General features: G+C 38.5%; 1 protein-coding gene and 1 long non-coding RNA gene across 2 annotated transcripts in view; one reads left to right on the top strand and one right to left on the bottom strand.

The window, feature by feature from the left end:
• The window catches only part of RAB2A (RAB2A, member RAS oncogene family), a 35,074-nt gene extending 23,903 nt beyond the window's left edge, over nt 1-11,171 (top strand). Inside the window, exons 7-8 of the mRNA XM_083518078.1 lie at nt 6,651-6,719; nt 10,034-11,171. Coding sequence (XP_083374204.1) covers nt 6,651-6,719; nt 10,034-10,129 — 165 coding nt within the window. The 3' untranslated portion in view covers nt 10,130-11,171. The remainder of the gene's footprint in view (nt 1-6,650; nt 6,720-10,033) is intronic.
• LOC310713633 lies at nt 5,617-15,769 on the bottom strand. Its single transcript, XR_014529366.1, has 3 exons — nt 13,878-15,769; nt 5,990-13,706; nt 5,617-5,946 (listed from the first exon to the last, which is right to left on the bottom strand). It is a non-coding gene; the product is annotated as an uncharacterized lncRNA (long non-coding RNA).
• Between the last annotated feature and the right edge of the window lie 1,355 nt (nt 15,770-17,124).

Below are 17,124 nucleotides of genomic sequence, written 5' to 3'. Positions count from 1 at the left end.
ACATGCACGACTTAGTGCTTCTGCACATGCACGACTACCGAAACCCGGAAGTAGCCCGTTCCAGTACTTCCTGGTTTTGGCGGGTACATAACCCGAAAAAACGCAGCCTGAAGCGTCTGTAACCTGAGGTATGACTGTACTCAGCCATCGCCCCATTTTGCCTTCCCCAAATGCTTGCTAAACGTTCACACCAAATTCTGCATCCAACTCCATTTTCTTGTCTCGTTATACAGTTTAACACCTTCTGAGCTTTAAATATGAAATTGAAAATGTCATATGATTGTCCACCAGGGTGCCCATCCAGAATTCATGTTGCTAACAAGTGGTAGACTTCAATTTTATTCATTACCCTGTGATTTTAGGAGGATAACAGGTGCAGTGGTACCTCGGGAGTTGAACAGAATCCGTTCCGGAAGTTCGTTCGACTTCTAAAACATTCAGAAACCAAGGCGCAGCTTCTGATTGGCTGCAGGAAGCTCCTGCAGCCAATCGGAAGCTGCAGAAGCTGCATCAGTCATTTGGGTTCCAAAAAACATTTGCAAACCGGAACACTCATTTCCGGGTTTGCAGCGTTCGGAAGCCAAAACGTTCAACTTGCAAGGTGTTCATGAACCAAGGTACGACTGTAATGGGAAATTCTCTGGGACACAAATAAAGTTGAATCTGACCTTAATGGTGGAAGTGGTTTATGCTCCTGAGATTGGTCCTGCTTTAGTGCAAAACTTTTTTGGGAAGGCATAAACTTCTTAATTAATATTTCTTCTATAGTTCTACATTTTCTCCAACTTCAATGTATTAAGTCTTTCATGTTAGCCAAGGAACATGAGATTTAGATCATCCCTTAGTAATGTGCTCGGATCATGTGATAGGTGAGGATTTTTTCCTGGTGCATTTTGTTCATTTTACTTAGGTGTTTGTTTGTTTTTTGCAATTTTATCTTGCTTTCCCCTCTACATATCACTGTGTTAGCACTCTTGCGCTCAAGTCTTACTCATAGGCTTCCCGTAAGCGCTTGATTGGATGCTGAATTAGATGGGTCTTTGGCCTGATCCTGCTGCCACATGTGTGATTTCTTCCTTCCTACTCCAGTTTTCACTATTTTTTACTTTATATTCTGCACTCATGACTCTCCCCCCTCCATTTGCCTTCATCCCACATCTCTCCTTTCAGTTCTCACTCTATGGCCTGCAAGTTTTGGGGTCTCTTGCTCCTTTCCTTTCTGTTTTCTGAAACTATTGTATTGCAGTGGACCCTCGCGTTACATTACCTTCGGGTAACGTAACTCAGGTTGCGAACACTGCAAACCCGAAGTGTATTCTTCTGGGTTTCACCATGTGCAGAAGCGGCACCTCTGCTTGCGGACTTTTCGGGGTACGTACAGGCCCCTGGAACGAATTACATTCGTATCCAGAGGGTCCACTGTACTTTCCACCACAGATCACATCCGCTCACAATTTAAGTCATCATTTTTATTTCCTTCAGCCATCTTCCTTTCTGTTTTCACAGAATCCTCTCTAGTTTTTCCTTAGTCTTTTCCTTTTCCATAGAATTAGCTGTACTAGAAGTACTTAGCCTATCTGCAACTAAAATTATTGATAGAGATTAGCCCAATAATAAAATTGTTGTTGTTGTTGTCATTATTATTTACTAAAGTGCTTATCTACCTTGTTCATCTTGTCTAGATTACCTCAACATTCTCTATTGTTTTTTCCTACTACAGTGGAACCTTGGTTTTCCAAAACGTTCGAAAACTGAGGATCAAAGGGCTGTCAGCAAATTCAATGGGGGAAAATGTAAAAACATGCCTTAGAAGCCGCTTGACTTCTGAGGCACGTTCGAAAATGGAAGCATTCACTTCTGGCTTTTTGGCAATTGGCTTTTGAAAAGTTTGGCAGCCGAAATTTTTGAAAACCGAGGTTCCACTGTACCACTTATCATCTGTCACTTCAGAGTACCTTGCTAAAATATGCTGTTGTTGTAATTTCTCCCTTGTTCGTAAATGTGGTTTCCTCTCAATTACCATGAACTTCAGAGCCATAGTTCTCAGAAAGCTAATTCATTAGCTCTTCCTTAAAGTCACCGTTCATACTTCATGGTAAATTATAGTTAATAGTTCTTCCACTGGGGAGAAACAAACCAGACTCTCTGGCTTGGCATTATGTTTTGCTCAAGAAAACTGATTTATGAGAAGAACAAATTTGAACTATCATGGTTTGTTTCCTCCATGTACTAGTGAGGTAGTATGGTTTATTGTTTAGTGCAAATTGGTGCAAAGAAACCCTAGTACAATTGTCACAAATTCAGGGCACTTTTAAACTGGTAGCTAATATACAAAAATTAAGAAGTGTTTCTCAGTTTTTTAAAACTTGCAGACACAAGACATGCATCTACCAGCAGCCAAAGTAAGCATACAGAATTTTATATGTAGTACACTGCTGTGTGTTCAACGTCTGTACATCAAGTCACAGATTGAATGTTGGCATTGTTGAAAGGACTATAACAGATTGTTTTTGGGCTTCCTCCTAAAAAACTGTCAACTAGAAAAAGGGAAAGGAGCTTCTGTATTTGTGGCCTCAATATTATGCTTAGTAATAGTAGCTTTGGCTGCAACAAAAAATGGCTGCTGCATGGATGCACGCACCAGAAAATCTGGCCCGCAGTTTGAGAACCACTAAATTTTAGTGTCAGGGAAGATTTCTAAAATATTTTAATAACAGTGCTTGAACATGCCAAGGGTTTGTGGTTTTGATGGCTTGTGGCAATGCATAGGGTTTAGTCAAACACTGTGCATAAACAGAATGGATTTCTGCTCACACAGCAGAACATATTCTTCCTCTCTTACCTGCAGCCCCTCCGTGCCTTCAAAATGTGCTCTGACAGGCCCCCAATCCACCAGAGCAGATTTGGGGGGCAATGAAGGGGAAGCAGAAGAAAGGGAAGTCCCATTGCACAAACAAAAGTTTGTTTTCATAACATTGGATTCCACCCACATCCTCAAATTCTGAGAAGCCTAAGCTCTGATGCATAATAATATTTAGTGAATTAGAAAAAAAGTAAAACTATACTATTAGAAATTTTCTAGTTTAATATTGAAAATCATTGACCATTGTAAATATAAATTAATATTGAAAACCACCAGGTGGCAGCATGTTACATGAAGAGAAAAGTCAGAATCTGATTATTTTAATGTTCTGTAAAGAGAAAGTATTTTTCTTTTTGTAGCAAAAGTCATGTTCATAAATTTTGAGTTTTATTAAATCAACCATTTATTTATAGGTGTTCTTGTTGTGCATACTAATATGCCAATAATTTTTTGCAAGTTTGTTGACAAGCTGCAACCAACATATTGTCTATCTTTAAAAATGTGTCTTGTCTTGTCCCCATGTTAAACCTATAACATTTCCATAATTTGCATCTTCAGTCAGATTATGCGGTTATGGATTTATTTAAACTAAGACAGATTGGCATACCGCTGAATCTTGACACCAAAAAAGAGGATAGAAACATGTGAGACTTTGGCCTGAAATCACACAATGTCATTAGGCTTTCTCAGTCCTACCAACTGCTATCTTTTCAACCAGAGATAGAATCATAGAATTGTAGATTTGGAAGGGATCCCGAGGATCACCTAGTCCAACCCCTGGCATTGCTGGAATCTCAAGTAAAGCATCCATGACAGGTGGCCATCCAACCTCTGCTTAAAAACCTCCGATGAGGAAGGAGAGCCCACAACCTTCCGAGGGAGTCCATTCCACTGTCAAAACAGCTCTTACTGGGTCCTACCTTCCAGAGCAGGAGAAAACAAGCTGGTTCTCTCTTCCGTATGACAGCCCTTTAGATATTAAGAGGGCTATCATATCTTCTCTCAGTCTCCTTTTTCCTAGGTTAAACATACCCAACTCACTCAACCATTCCTTATAAGGCTTGGTTTCCAAACCCTTGATAATGTTGGCTGCCGTCCTCTGCACATGTTCCAGCTGGTCAATATCCTTCTTAAATTGTGGCACCCAGAACTGGACACACTAGCCAAAGAATCCTTTTTGTATTATTTGTAACCTCTCTTGCAAGCTGGAACTCATTCTGAGCTTTGGCCCACCCGACTTTCTCCCTGCAACTGTTGGCTACTCGTTTATACTCTTCTTTTGGGATTTCCCTTCCATTTCTTATACATTCCCTTTTCCTCATCTCAGTTCCTCTATAAGCTCCTTATACAGCCACACCGGTTTCTTTAGATGCCTCCCGTTTTTCTTTCTTGTTGTGCATTCAGATGTTGGAGTTAATAAATGCATGGCACATTCATAGTCTACCACTGACCTATGATCACCTTCATAGGATATTGGCATTATTTCGCCATTATAATGGATAATTGTCAGACGCCACGAGTTTTGTTGGAGTGAAAGAATAAGCATAACAGTTATACGTTTACATAACATGAAATGGAGAAATTGCAAGCGTTTATCTAGGTTATAAAACTAAGAACAAACCTTGGTTTTTATTTGTGACTTGTTTGGGAAGTGCAAACTACAAACCACTACCTCTTGTTGGCATTTGTTTCATATTCGCTTACCATGACATGTAGTTTAGCCACTATCTGTGTAGACAGTCATAAAAGAGCATGGGAGCCTCCCACATATATGGGACTTCAATCATGACATTTTAGTTGCTGTATCATGACCTTTATTTGCCATTGGTACACTTCTTAATAAATGTCTAAATAATGCCATACTCCTCTTTGCATTTGCACATGATTTGGATTTAATGCCTGAATTTTTTAAAAAGTATTTTAAGGGTGAGCCGTCAAGATGAACTAATATTTGAGAATTGAATTTTTTAAAAATTTTATGAAAACAAAGCAGATTGCATAAGAGAGTACAGTTGTATGAAGTTCCAAAGTTATAAGTAGTTTTCAATTACTATGGCATATTATGCCCTTGCAGTAATTGGTGTTTTATCAGAAGCCAAAATACAATGTATTTCTTTTTTTATATTGAAAACTTCCATTTCTGAAGAATGCAAATCAATTCAGAGTTGGCTGAAAGCCAATTTCTGAGCTCCAGTGCACGTTTGAAAAACCTACTCACTTCCTAAGTGCCTTGTGAATCTGCAATGATTAATTCTTCTCATTATTTTGCTGCAAATTCTCATGACCCTCTGTGATGATTCGATCACCCACTTAGAGTTTATGCATATTCATATCTTTCCACTCATGGCTGCAGTTGTTCAAGTCTCCTTCACTGGCTGTGGTATGCACTTGGTGCAGTAATTGAGCTGCAGTAGATTGATTACTCTAGGGAGCTGTAAGGCCTTTAAAGGTGAAAACATATCAGTCCTGTTAATTAGGAAACAAAGCTCTGGTGGCAAGTTCAGCAGTCAAATGCTTCCAGTGTAGAAATGAGGAAAGGTATGATTTGTTCCCCTCCATGAACTCTGTTTACTTTTTAATATTTGAATTAGATTTGTGGCCAGGCGTGGCAAGCTTGAGTAGATGATAGCTGCATTGTAGGGTTGTAAGGAGTCAAAAGAACTTGATGTGCGATATTGGCTAACTTTGCTACTGCCATTAAAATCTTACATAGTATATTGTCTTTCAAATTCTATTAAATGGGGAAACAAAGCCATTTTGTGCATTAAATAATAATTGGCTAATATGTTAGGCATGGCAATAATTTAAAGTCAATGTTTCCTGTAGACTTTTGGGAGTGGGAAACGTTTTCTACTTTAAGATGATACCTTTCCATCATATGTAAGGTTGTCATTTTTGTGAGAAATTTTGAAAACAGTGGGAGGGAAGTTTGGCTTCCTTGAGCTAAAATGCATCTATAGTAACACTGCTTTCTGTGTAAACAATATTAAAGCTAATTCAGTTTCAGAAGCCTAATGATAAAATGCAAAGAAGGAGAGCAAGGGGATGAGATAAAAGTTCAGGGTGATAAGGATCAACAGGAACTTAGTTCTGTGGACATAGGCAGACATTGTGCTGTGAAGACACAGAAGTTACTCAATAGATGTTGTGATCAACACTCTTGCACTTATGTATCTTGTAGATATTGTTCATATACTTCCTTTTTTTTTACTATAGCTATATAAGCAACTTCACTAAAGACCCCTGAGTAAACTTAGCAGTCATGGAATAATGTGAGATCGTTTTGTGACTCAGGACCTGGTTATGTAACAGGAAGCTGAGAGTAGAAATAAATGAACAATGCTGCAAAGGATCAGATAGCCAATGGTACAAAAAATTGTCCGTGTGAGACTCTGCATAGTCACTTAGAATGTAACATTATGGGCTAGATTCACAAGTAGTTTGCTTAAAAAGTTGCTAAGTTGCTATATAGTAAGGAGTGGGCACTTTCTAGAGAATGGGAAGAGGGGAAAAAGTTTTCCCCTCTTTATGAAACATCCCCATTTAGTGCAAAGAGGGGGCTCTGCTTAATCTTGTTGCATACATACACACAATCCTAATCCTTCCCCTTCCTGCAAGACTTTCCAGCAAACACTGGAGAGCCCTTCATGTCATCTTCACTGGGAGATTCACACACACCCTACCTTTACTGGGACAAGAATTCTGTGCTTTTATTGTGCTATATTTATGAAGTGCACATATCCATAATTTGGGTTTAAAGCCTCAAATTTTATTATTTATTTTTCAGGCGTTTATTAATACAGCAAAGGAAATCTATGAGAAAATACAGGAAGGTGTTTTTGACATTAATAATGAGGTAAGTTCTTCAAATGTTAGAATGATGTAAGAGACAAAATAACAATTCTCACATCTTGCACCAAGCTCGTTACACACACTGAACGTATGCTGAGCTCCTTGTATACTCTGTTTTGGGGTAGATATAGTTAGAATTGTGGAGTATGAAGTATAAAATTCCTCTCTCCAACCAAGACTCAACTTTAAATCTTCCAAAGAAAAAGTATCCATCATTTGTATCCGTTTCTCCATGATATCAGCAACTTTCAGAAACCATTTTCCCAGTAAAAATGAGTAGTCAAAAGGATAATTTGTCTGCCACATGTGAGTTGGGTACTGTCAGAGACAGAATAAATATGAGATGCATGAAATTTTTACTATATTCAAGATTTAGCATGCCATCTTATGTGTAATTACATCAGAGTAAGGCCTCTTGAACTTGGGATTTGTTTCCAAGTCAGTAGCCATAGGACTGAGGTGTTAAATGGCTAGGTTCTATATACGTGGAATTTGTCATCTCTAGTTTTGCTCATTTTGAGAGATTTGAAAACCATATTTCAAATAGGTGTACATACCATCCATGTCTGCAGATTCTTTAGTTCATGGGTGTCATATTGATGCATGCTGAGATCTCCGTGGTATGTTCTTCAAAGTCTCATAATATACTTCCTTAATTGAAAATGACAGATTGTCATAGACTGGATGGTCAGAGCTAGTCTTTCATCTCTAGGTCACTGATTCATTAATTGGGAAGCTAGTGGCTGGAATCCAAACAACCACACACATCATTTCATACATCCTAGTGAGCTTTGAGCATATGTTTCTTGAAAACCAGACTGTGTGCTGCATTGCAAACTACTTTTGAAACTGAGGGAGATTTCAAAAGTAGTTAGTGGTTTTTCATGGGATCTGTTGCTAAAAGAATAAAAGTAAAACTCCATTAGGCACATCCAATCTTTGGAAATCTCTAAAAACTATATTGGGATACAGCCCTTATTAGGTGTAGTACATTTTATTATGTTATTTCCTGTTTGCCTTTTATTTGGCAAATGGCTGTGATGAAATAGAATTCTAATATTTCAGACCTAGAGGATATTAACTGTCAGATGAGACCTTCCTCCATTTTTACTTTCTGTTGAAACACATTGCTCAGTAAAATGCTTCATGTTACAAACTCACATCTCTGGCAAAGTTGTCATATGCACTTACTTTTAGAGAGGTCTCATCTGCTCAGCATCTTGGAGGTTCCAGTATGACCATGCAACGGTTCCTCCATTTACGAGACTGTAGAAAAGGGGCAACCGCTTTGCAGGGTTGTCTTCAGAGTTGTCATTCTTCTTTATTCTCAGTTCTTCTGAAGACTAAATACTGGGAAACTAATATGAGTTGGTTTTACTTTTCTTAAATTGTGCTTATTTTTCACAAAGTGACATCACCTTACTGGTTTTCTCTGATGAAGATTATCAGTCTCCGGTAGTGAATATTTAATTTGAATGTGGTCTTGTGTGTTGAGAAATTATTTTTATTATCTAATAGAAACTGTCGGAAAACCAGCAAGTGCCCACAAGTCAAGGGAAAACTTATTTGAACAGGATAGTCAGCTCATAAAAGTGATGGAGTGAATTCACTTTGTTACAATGTCACCAAATCCATATTAGGGCAATTACCTCCTGAGACCAACCAAAATATCACAGAATAGTGTGCAAGTTTTCAAGTTCTCCAGAACTCTTCATCAGGCTAGATAGTAAACAGGGTGATGGGGTGGAGAGGAGCTTTTTTGGCTGGACAGCAGGTGCAGGCTCCATGTCTTCAATGACAACTATTTTCTTATGGGTCTAATGGCTATCTTTATATAAAGAAACCAAATAAATCTAACTGTTCAGTGTTATTTAAATTTAAAATTTGGCACATGCAATACTTTCTGAAAATGAAGCTTTCTTAGAGCATCTTCACAAGTTGTATTACTCATTTTGTATTAGTTCTGTCCAGCCTCCTCTGCATATGAGAGGGGTTTATCCATAACAGCACATATTATAACCTTCCCCTGTTCATGCTGGGCATGTTTCTGCTGTGCCTTGAAGAGCTGCAGGCCCCTGGATGTGTGTAAATGAAGTGTGGCAGGGTCTAGGATTATCAGGAATAGTGGTACGACTAGCACAAGACCAGCATGAGAAGGCAGGGTTACATTATATACTATGTGTCTCTCCTTATTTTCCCTAGTACCATTTGAACTATCTCATTCTCATCTGATAACTAAAGAACATATGGTTTAAAGTTAGCAGTGGATAGCATATATATTGGACAGTAATCATTGGCTCTGAAAAAGAATGCTTGTTGTATCTGTCGAGTTTCATATAGAATCTGACTGCTTTACTGTGCCTTATGGAGATTTGATTGCCGTATGCTGTCAAGAGCCAACAGTGCATGCTATTTACTTGGCTCAGTGCCAAGTCTGGCTCCTTGATTCCTCAAGAAGTTGCTACCAGCCCAGAGGGGGCAAAACCAATGAGCCATAGGGCATGCTTTTTATTAAAGAGGAGTCAAAGAGCGAAAAGAAACCACATCAGCTGCTGTCAATACTGAGCTAGTGCCAGAAACCCCAAGGCTACTACTGTTGCAGAACAACTGCCAAGCACTATAAATCTGAGATTTACTGTGACGCAAAGTTTCCTTAAGAGCTTAATTTCTGAAGCTACTGTATTACTTTTCTTAAAGTGCTGTATTTTTAGGTAAAATCCACTTGAGGGAGTGTGGGTTAGGATATAAGTGTAAGTTTGATGAATGAAAGAACTACTCTGTGTGTGGTTCTTGGCAACTTGCCATGTCTTTGGGGATCATAGAAATTATTGATGACACAGAACACTTGTATGCCCTTAGTCTGTACAGCTGACTCAACATAGAAGGAAATGCAGTCAAAAGAAGAAAAGGGTTTGCTGTGTGAGACCAGAAGAAACCTGAACTTACTTCTTTTGGTGGGACCAAAGGTTTATTAGGCATATTAAGAATTTCTACTGTTATGAAACAGTTTGAAAACCTTTTGTGTATAGGTTTGGCCCATGCTATATACATTAGTACTGGCAAGGATAGACTATTGGATTCTGTTGTACAGAAATGGTGAAAAAATGAAATAATATATCCTATTCTTGATTTTTGTTTCCTTAATTGCTACCAGACATTGTTTTTAATAGGATTTCCCCCCTACAGCTTGATTATCATGAAAAGGAGACAATAAGTTTAGATGTTCATAAATCAGAAGTAGATTAACTACTTTAAAATGCTGTAGCCTGTGGCAGTGTTCCAAAAATATTAATGTGCATACAACTTTTATTATTTCAGGCAAATGGCATTAAGATCGGCCCTCAGCATGCTGCTACTAATGCAACACTTGCAGGCAATCAGGGAGGACAACAGGCTGGTGGAGGCTGCTGTTGAACCTATTTTTACTTCCTAGCTGCCTGAAGGGGCCTACTAACTTGTTTCACCCTCCCCCGCTCAATTTCAACTACGACATGAAATTATTGTAAGATGGCATCATGTTGCAGAAGACTTTATTCTTCAAATTCTTGTACAACTTTGAATAAATGGTTAATGTTCACTTAAAAGACAGGTTTTGGAGATTGTATTCATATCTATATTTCCATTTGATTTCTAAGTCAATTGATGTGATTATTTTTTGTTAAATGTTGTCTTGTGCCCTTGACTACGAACTGTATTAAACACTACAAAGTCATCTGAGTATTTTAATCAGTTTGTGTAGTTAGGTTGCCCAACTACAGTGGTTTCCTAATGTTTAATATTGTAGAACTGTCTTCAACTCTTGTCCATTTTCAAGGCTCTAAAGAAAAACAGAAGGACTCTTTTCTGTATTTATCATTTACTTTCTGTATATATAGTTTAATAACTTGCTTGGGTGTATTTGCCAAGCTATAATTCTTTAATGCATTTGCATAAATTCTATACATTTAGAGCTTGGAACTACAGAAGCATTATTAGGAATTTGCTTAGATGCTGAATTTTAAACCTTATTGACATTGTTAGCATGTTTGTCCTTTTGTCATTATCCTAGAGTCCAAAAAATGCTTTATGTATAGTATTAGAAGCTACATATGCCTATTTTAATGCCAAATGTTTGCTATTTGCTCACAACTTCCACAGCACCTCTTCAGAAATGGATTAGCTGTTTGCCTTAATTATGTAGGTTAAACATATTATAATGAATGAAAAATACAGGAAGCATTGAAACTCATAAAATGGCACATTATGAAGACTTCATATTTCTTAAAACGTTATTTGCCTCTTCATTTCTAGGTATATTTCCATCAAGGATAGTTTTTCAACTTAGATGTACAGTGGCTGTGTAAAGTTGATTTGGTTCTTTTTCTTTTTTGGTGACAACTTGTAATCTTAATATGGTAAGCATCTTGTCTATTGTGAAGGGGGTGTGACAATAAAACTGCCAGATTGAAAATCCTGATTAAGGCCAAACTTGGAAATGCTTTAGTGCTGTACTCCACATGATGATTTTTTCCAATTTTCCTCATGCTTCTAATGAATTAGTATACATCACTGCAAAATAAACTCCTGTTTAATTATATATTTCAAGTAGAGAATATTAATGACACTCTTTAACTAGATGAGAGCATCTTTTCTTGACCCTAATCTGTACTGCTGGGTTTTCCAGGGTAAACTATTTATAGATATGTTCAAATGGAATTACACAATTCTTGCTCTTCCATATTTAGGTTCTCTTGGTGGGCATACTTTAGCTGAAGAACGCATTTTGGAGTCCAGTTATTCGTTACAGCTGGATCTCATTCATTCCTCTGAGTTCAGAGCAGCACTTGAGCTTCACAGCAATCATGAGGTGGATTAATAAGAGAGATGGTGACCAGTCCGTACTTAGCAAGGAGCCAATAACTATTTGTTGACAGGTAAAACAAAGCTTATCCATTTGGTGCCTGTTGCTGAGAACATACATTTAAAAATCACCCCCAAAAAATGTTATTTAACAAAATGAAGGTTTGTAATTTTTTTTCCATTTTGAATCTACACATTTAAAGTGTAATTAAGGTCCATTTCTAAGCTAATCTTGTACAAGTGATTTTTCCTTACATAATAATACACCTGCACAAGAACTCACAAATGCATTTCTAGATTAATTGCAAGCATGTGTATAGTCTCAAAGACAGTGCACACAATCAATTTAGCATTTAGTTATTTTAAGCATTTTCTTCTCTTCAGCTGAAAAGGCACCCAGGGTGGCTTAAATATGATCTGTTTATTCAAAATATTTGCATACCACCCATCACCCAACAGATTTGGGGCTGGTGAACAAGGGTAAATAATGAATTGTTTCTATCATTAATACTAAAATAAGCAATATTATCATTATTTATTAAATTTCTGTACTGCCCTTCATCAGAAGATCACAGGGTGTTTTACAATATAAAGATGCACACCATAGTGACAAACAATAACAGCCCCACACAGTTTTAAAAGCCATAGATTGTTTAATCAAAGGCCTGGGAGAAGAGGATAAATAAAATGACAGCATGGGCAATAATATGAAGCAGAAGCTAAAAACATAACGTGGCAGGTTGCGGTACTGCACAAATTAAAATGCCTGGAAAAATAGAAATGTTTTCACCTGGTGCCAAGAAAAATAGGTACTAGGTTACCTTTTAAACTAGCATATTCCATAACAGGCACCAATGTTGAAAAAACCCTCTTTGTTACATAACACACTTAAAGAAAAGAAGCTACTTGGAAGACCTTCATTAGAAATTTTCAAAACATGGGTAGGCTTCTATGGAAGAGGCCTCTTTCTGGTATTTTTTAAGTTTAGTTCTACCACTTCAAATTGTGGCTAGAAGAGAAAAGCAGCTGGTGCAGTTCATTAAAGGCTAGTTTGATGTAAGCAAACCTAACTTAAAAGCCTGGACCTCTCCTGACAGTTTATTCACTGGGATGACCAGGTCTGTTTCAGTGCCAAAACCAGGCCTGTGCCCAGATAATTGGTTTCATTGAAAAGTGTCTTGTGTTGGATAGCCACAACCCTCTCTTACACTTACATCAACCACAAGAGACTGTTTAGACCCTGATTTGTTGCTTTAGAAAGCAGCTTCATTCACTCCAGAGCACTTCAGAGGCTACCTTTCTGCATCCTCCATTTGCTCATGAGGAAATTTTAAAAATGGCTATAACTCCCCACCACCCTTTGAATTGAATGAAGTGTGTGGGATAATGAACATGCCAAATTCAGAGAAAATGCTCCAGTGTATAAGATGACTCCAAATTTTTGATGAAAAAACTTCGGAAGAAACATTTTCTTATACACAGAAAAATAGGGTACATATTCTACCTTGCTTGAGCTGGTTCATAGCCTACCTATTGCAGATTTGGTACTAAGCACCTAATAGACTTTTGTACTTCAAACTATTGTTTCTCAACAGGTATTGTTAATTCTCCTGTCAAATCAATACATCAGATATATTAGAGGTGTTGCTTTAGCATTATGAAACTTTGTAGGTGCTGAAAATATGGTTGATGAAAGAACTTGAATATGAAAGTACATTTGAGATCTGTCATACACATAGTTGGCCATTGCCACAGTAGGATAGTGATTACAAGCACCAAGTCAATCTGCTCCATATTACTGAATGGAACTTTAAAAAGCAGTTTATATTTGCATAAAAGTGGGCACAGCAGATCAGATGGCCACTAGAAAACTCTGGCTGAAGCTTTGTAGGAAGAGACCCCAACAGTGAGATACATTTTTCTTAGGTGTAAGTGTATTCCAAAATTTCCATTTACATACAGTTTGTATGCATTTTATGACAGGGTTGGAGAATCTGTGGCCTTCCACTGTTGTTTGACTACAACTCCCATCATCCTTGACCATTTGTCATGCTGACTGGCTGATGGAATTAGAATCCAACAACATGGAGGGCCCTAAGTTCCCAGTCCCTGCCTTTAGACTAACTTTAGAGTTCAATGTAATGTACTCTTTCTAAATACAGTGGTGCCCCGCAAGACGAATGCCTCGCAAGACGGAAAACTCGCTAGATGAAAGAGTTTTCCGTTTTGGAGGTGCTTCGCAAAACGAATCTCCTATGGGCTTGCTTCTAGACTGCTAGACGAAGAGAATCACAGAACGGATTCTTTTCGTCTTGCGAGGGACCACTGTAACAGCAGAATCTAGTGCATGTCTACTCAATAAGTTCCACTAATTTCAGTCAGGCTTACTCCCACGTAAGCAGGTTTAGAGTTGCAGTATAAGCATTTGAAGTTACATATTTTGTCATCTGTACTTGTTAAAATACCTTTATCTCCTATCTGCCTCAATATGAGACAAGCTATGCAGTTTTAAAACTACAAAATATTAAAACCGTACTACAAATATAGGGGAAGTATGTTTTTTGCAGCAAAAAGAATTATATAGCTATTCTTACATACACAAAAATATACTTAACTCCACATATTGGTGATTTCTCCCAAGAGGAGGCTTATATACATATGTTCTTGTACTGTTCCTTTTTCACTGGTCGAGGTGCAGAGTTTCTTTTCTAACTACATCGTAACTTTGTTAATAGTATACCATACTAATTTTGTTTTATTGTGCCACTGAAGTCTCAGTCTGTAAATAATCCATGTCGGTACTATGTAAGTAGCTGATGAAATGTCTTTACTAGGTTTGCTGCGCATGAAAGAAACCACATCATTTGGTAATAAAAACTACTAACAGACTCTAACAAAGCCAAGACCATGACAAAAAGCAGCATGTTATGGATCTATCACTTCTATTCTTGGGACTGATTTTATTATTTTTGGACCTATTACAAGCCCTGTGTTAAATATTGTGGATGATAAGAGGAAACAGACTCTTGGCAAATGTGGAAAACCAATTACAGTATATTACCCTACTCAGGCTACAGTAAAGGAGGATCTGAGCCAGAGGCTTATTCCCTGCTTGCTTTAGCAGCTGAAAAGTTTTTCCTACTGTAGAATTGGCTTGAGTTAAAAGACTGTTGCTACGGAAACCTCACTGTAGACAGTGCTGACTAGAGAGGGTGAAATTGACCCACTAAGTAGGGCTGTAGTTCTGTCAAGGGGTGTGTAATTAAATAAATCACCTTTTCTTATAGATAAGAATGCTCACTTTAGAAACTAAATGTGCCCTTGTATACAACATTCAAGGACCTCAGCCCTTCCTTACATAGGTGAAAAGACTAATGAAGTTTTACATTAGATTTTTTTTTAAAATAATCATAAATGTGTCTTGATTTTTTTTTAAGCACTAAAACATTTCAAATGTTCTGTTTGGCATGACTGGCCTTGTAAACTTTGGTAGACAACTGCAATATTAGGAAGCTACTCACATACCTTTTTCTCAACTTATCCACTGCCTCATAAAGCAAATGCTTTAACATTCCTGAAATATGTTTAGAACTATAGTCATACCTCGGGTTAAATATGCTTCAGGTTGAGCGCTTTTGGGTTGCGCACCGTGGCGACCCAGAAGTAACAGAACGCATTACTTCTGGGTTTCGCTGCTCACGCAGATGGTCAAAATGATGTGGGTTGCGTTTGCTTCAGGATGCGAACAGGGATCTGGAATGGATCCCATTCGTATCCAGAGATACCACTGTAGGGATGAAGAATAACATGGGCTGAGGAGAGTACAGAATACATACACCTCTATTCAAAGTTTCTTGCCACACTACAAGTTGAGTCCAGATCCCATCAAGTTTGGGTCTTGTAATGTTATCAACGGATGGGCAACTGCTGCTAGCAAACCAGGAAGTAAGGAAGGCCTTATGTTGAGGCAGCTGCCAGCCAGCTAAGTGAGCAGAATCCAGGCATTTGCAGGTTATAATTTCTGAACTGGGTGTGGTGAATAAGAGGAAGTTCTTTCTTGATTTTTGTAATAGCTTGGTTTACCCAGTGCAGTTCTAAACTGAGTCAAAGGATGGTTGCCCATTACTACTTACATGTCTACGTCTCTTGTTTTTGAAATTCTGCTCCTTGCTCACACTTAGTGGGCTCTTCATTTGCATTGTGCCTCTGAAATAAAGGATTCTTTATGCAGCCAGTGATAATTACTTGTGTGCCTGACACCATCACATGTGAGAACTGTGGAGGGACATCAATAGTAGGAGCTATTTGGTACAATTTAGTTTCAAAATAAGGTACCTCCCAACCAATACTTTTGTTTTAGGAGAACTGCAGAGAGAACCTTAAGCTCTGGCTTTGGTGACCTTCAATGCACATGGATTTTATAACTATTGAACTAACAGTGCAAATGCCTCTGTTAGGGTTTCAGTTGTGAGAAAAGATGTGTTAGGCCCAAGCCATTTAAAGGCCATAAATTAGAACAGGCCACAGAACACTAGTGTGAAGTGCTAGGTAACCCAGGGCACGGGACAACGGCAAATTCCATGATAAGGGTAATTAGGAAAGAAACTGAAATTAAAACTGCCAGTATAATAATGCTGTTGTACAAATCGATGCTGTGATAGTATTTAGTTTCGAATACTTGCATATTTTCCACAGACATCTGGTAGGATGCTGGACTAGATGGGCCATTGGCCTGATCCAGTGGGCTCTTTTGTTCATAGAATCATAGAATTGTAGAGTTGGAAGGGACCCTGAGGATCATATATGCAGGAATATGCAGCTCTCCCATACAGGGATTGAACCTGAAACCTTGGCATTATCATCACCGCGGTCTAACCAGCTAAGCTATCTGAATATTTATTTCCTTCCTGTAGACAGTACCACTCACACACAACCTGCAGTTAACAGCAACAGCTGCCATGGGTGCTGCTGACATTACATTTTGCACCCTCCCACCTGTTCTTCCATTTTTAAGTACAAAAGACTCAGTCTAGATCTGAGTTAATTATTTTTTATTAAGTCATATTTAATGTGCAGCATAAACCAGACAATTGCCCATCAATAATATTCCACATGCACAGTATCCCTAATCTTTGCAGTCTCTTAATTTAATGCAGAATACTATAATCTAATTTCACAGTGACTTCTCATTTCCCCCCTACTTTTATTTAATGCAAAGGGTCAAGAAACATTAGGTAAAGGTAAAGGTACCCCTGCCCGTACGGGCTAGTCTTGCCAGACTCTAGGGTTGTGCACTCATCTCACTCTATAGGCCGGGAGCCAGTGCTGTCCGCAGACACTTCCGGGTCACGTGGCCAGCGTGACAAGCTGCATCTGGCGAGCCAGCGCAGCACACGGAACGCCGTTTGGCGGTCCCTATTTATCTACTTGCACCCGGAGGTGCTTTTGAACTGCTAGGTTGGCAGGCGCTGGGACCGAACGACAGGAGCGCACCCCGCTGCGGGGATTCGAACCGCCGACCATGCTATCGGCAAGTCCTAGGCGCTGAGGTTTTACCCACAGCACCACCC

The sequence above is a fragment of the Podarcis liolepis genome (assembly GCF_965112155.1).
Source record: "Podarcis liolepis genome assembly, chromosome: 8".
Classification (NCBI taxonomy): Eukaryota; Metazoa; Chordata; class Lepidosauria; order Squamata; family Lacertidae; genus Podarcis; species Podarcis liolepis.
The sequence above is the reverse complement of the archived record's forward strand: the minus strand, read 5'-3'. Positions and strand labels throughout refer to the sequence as shown.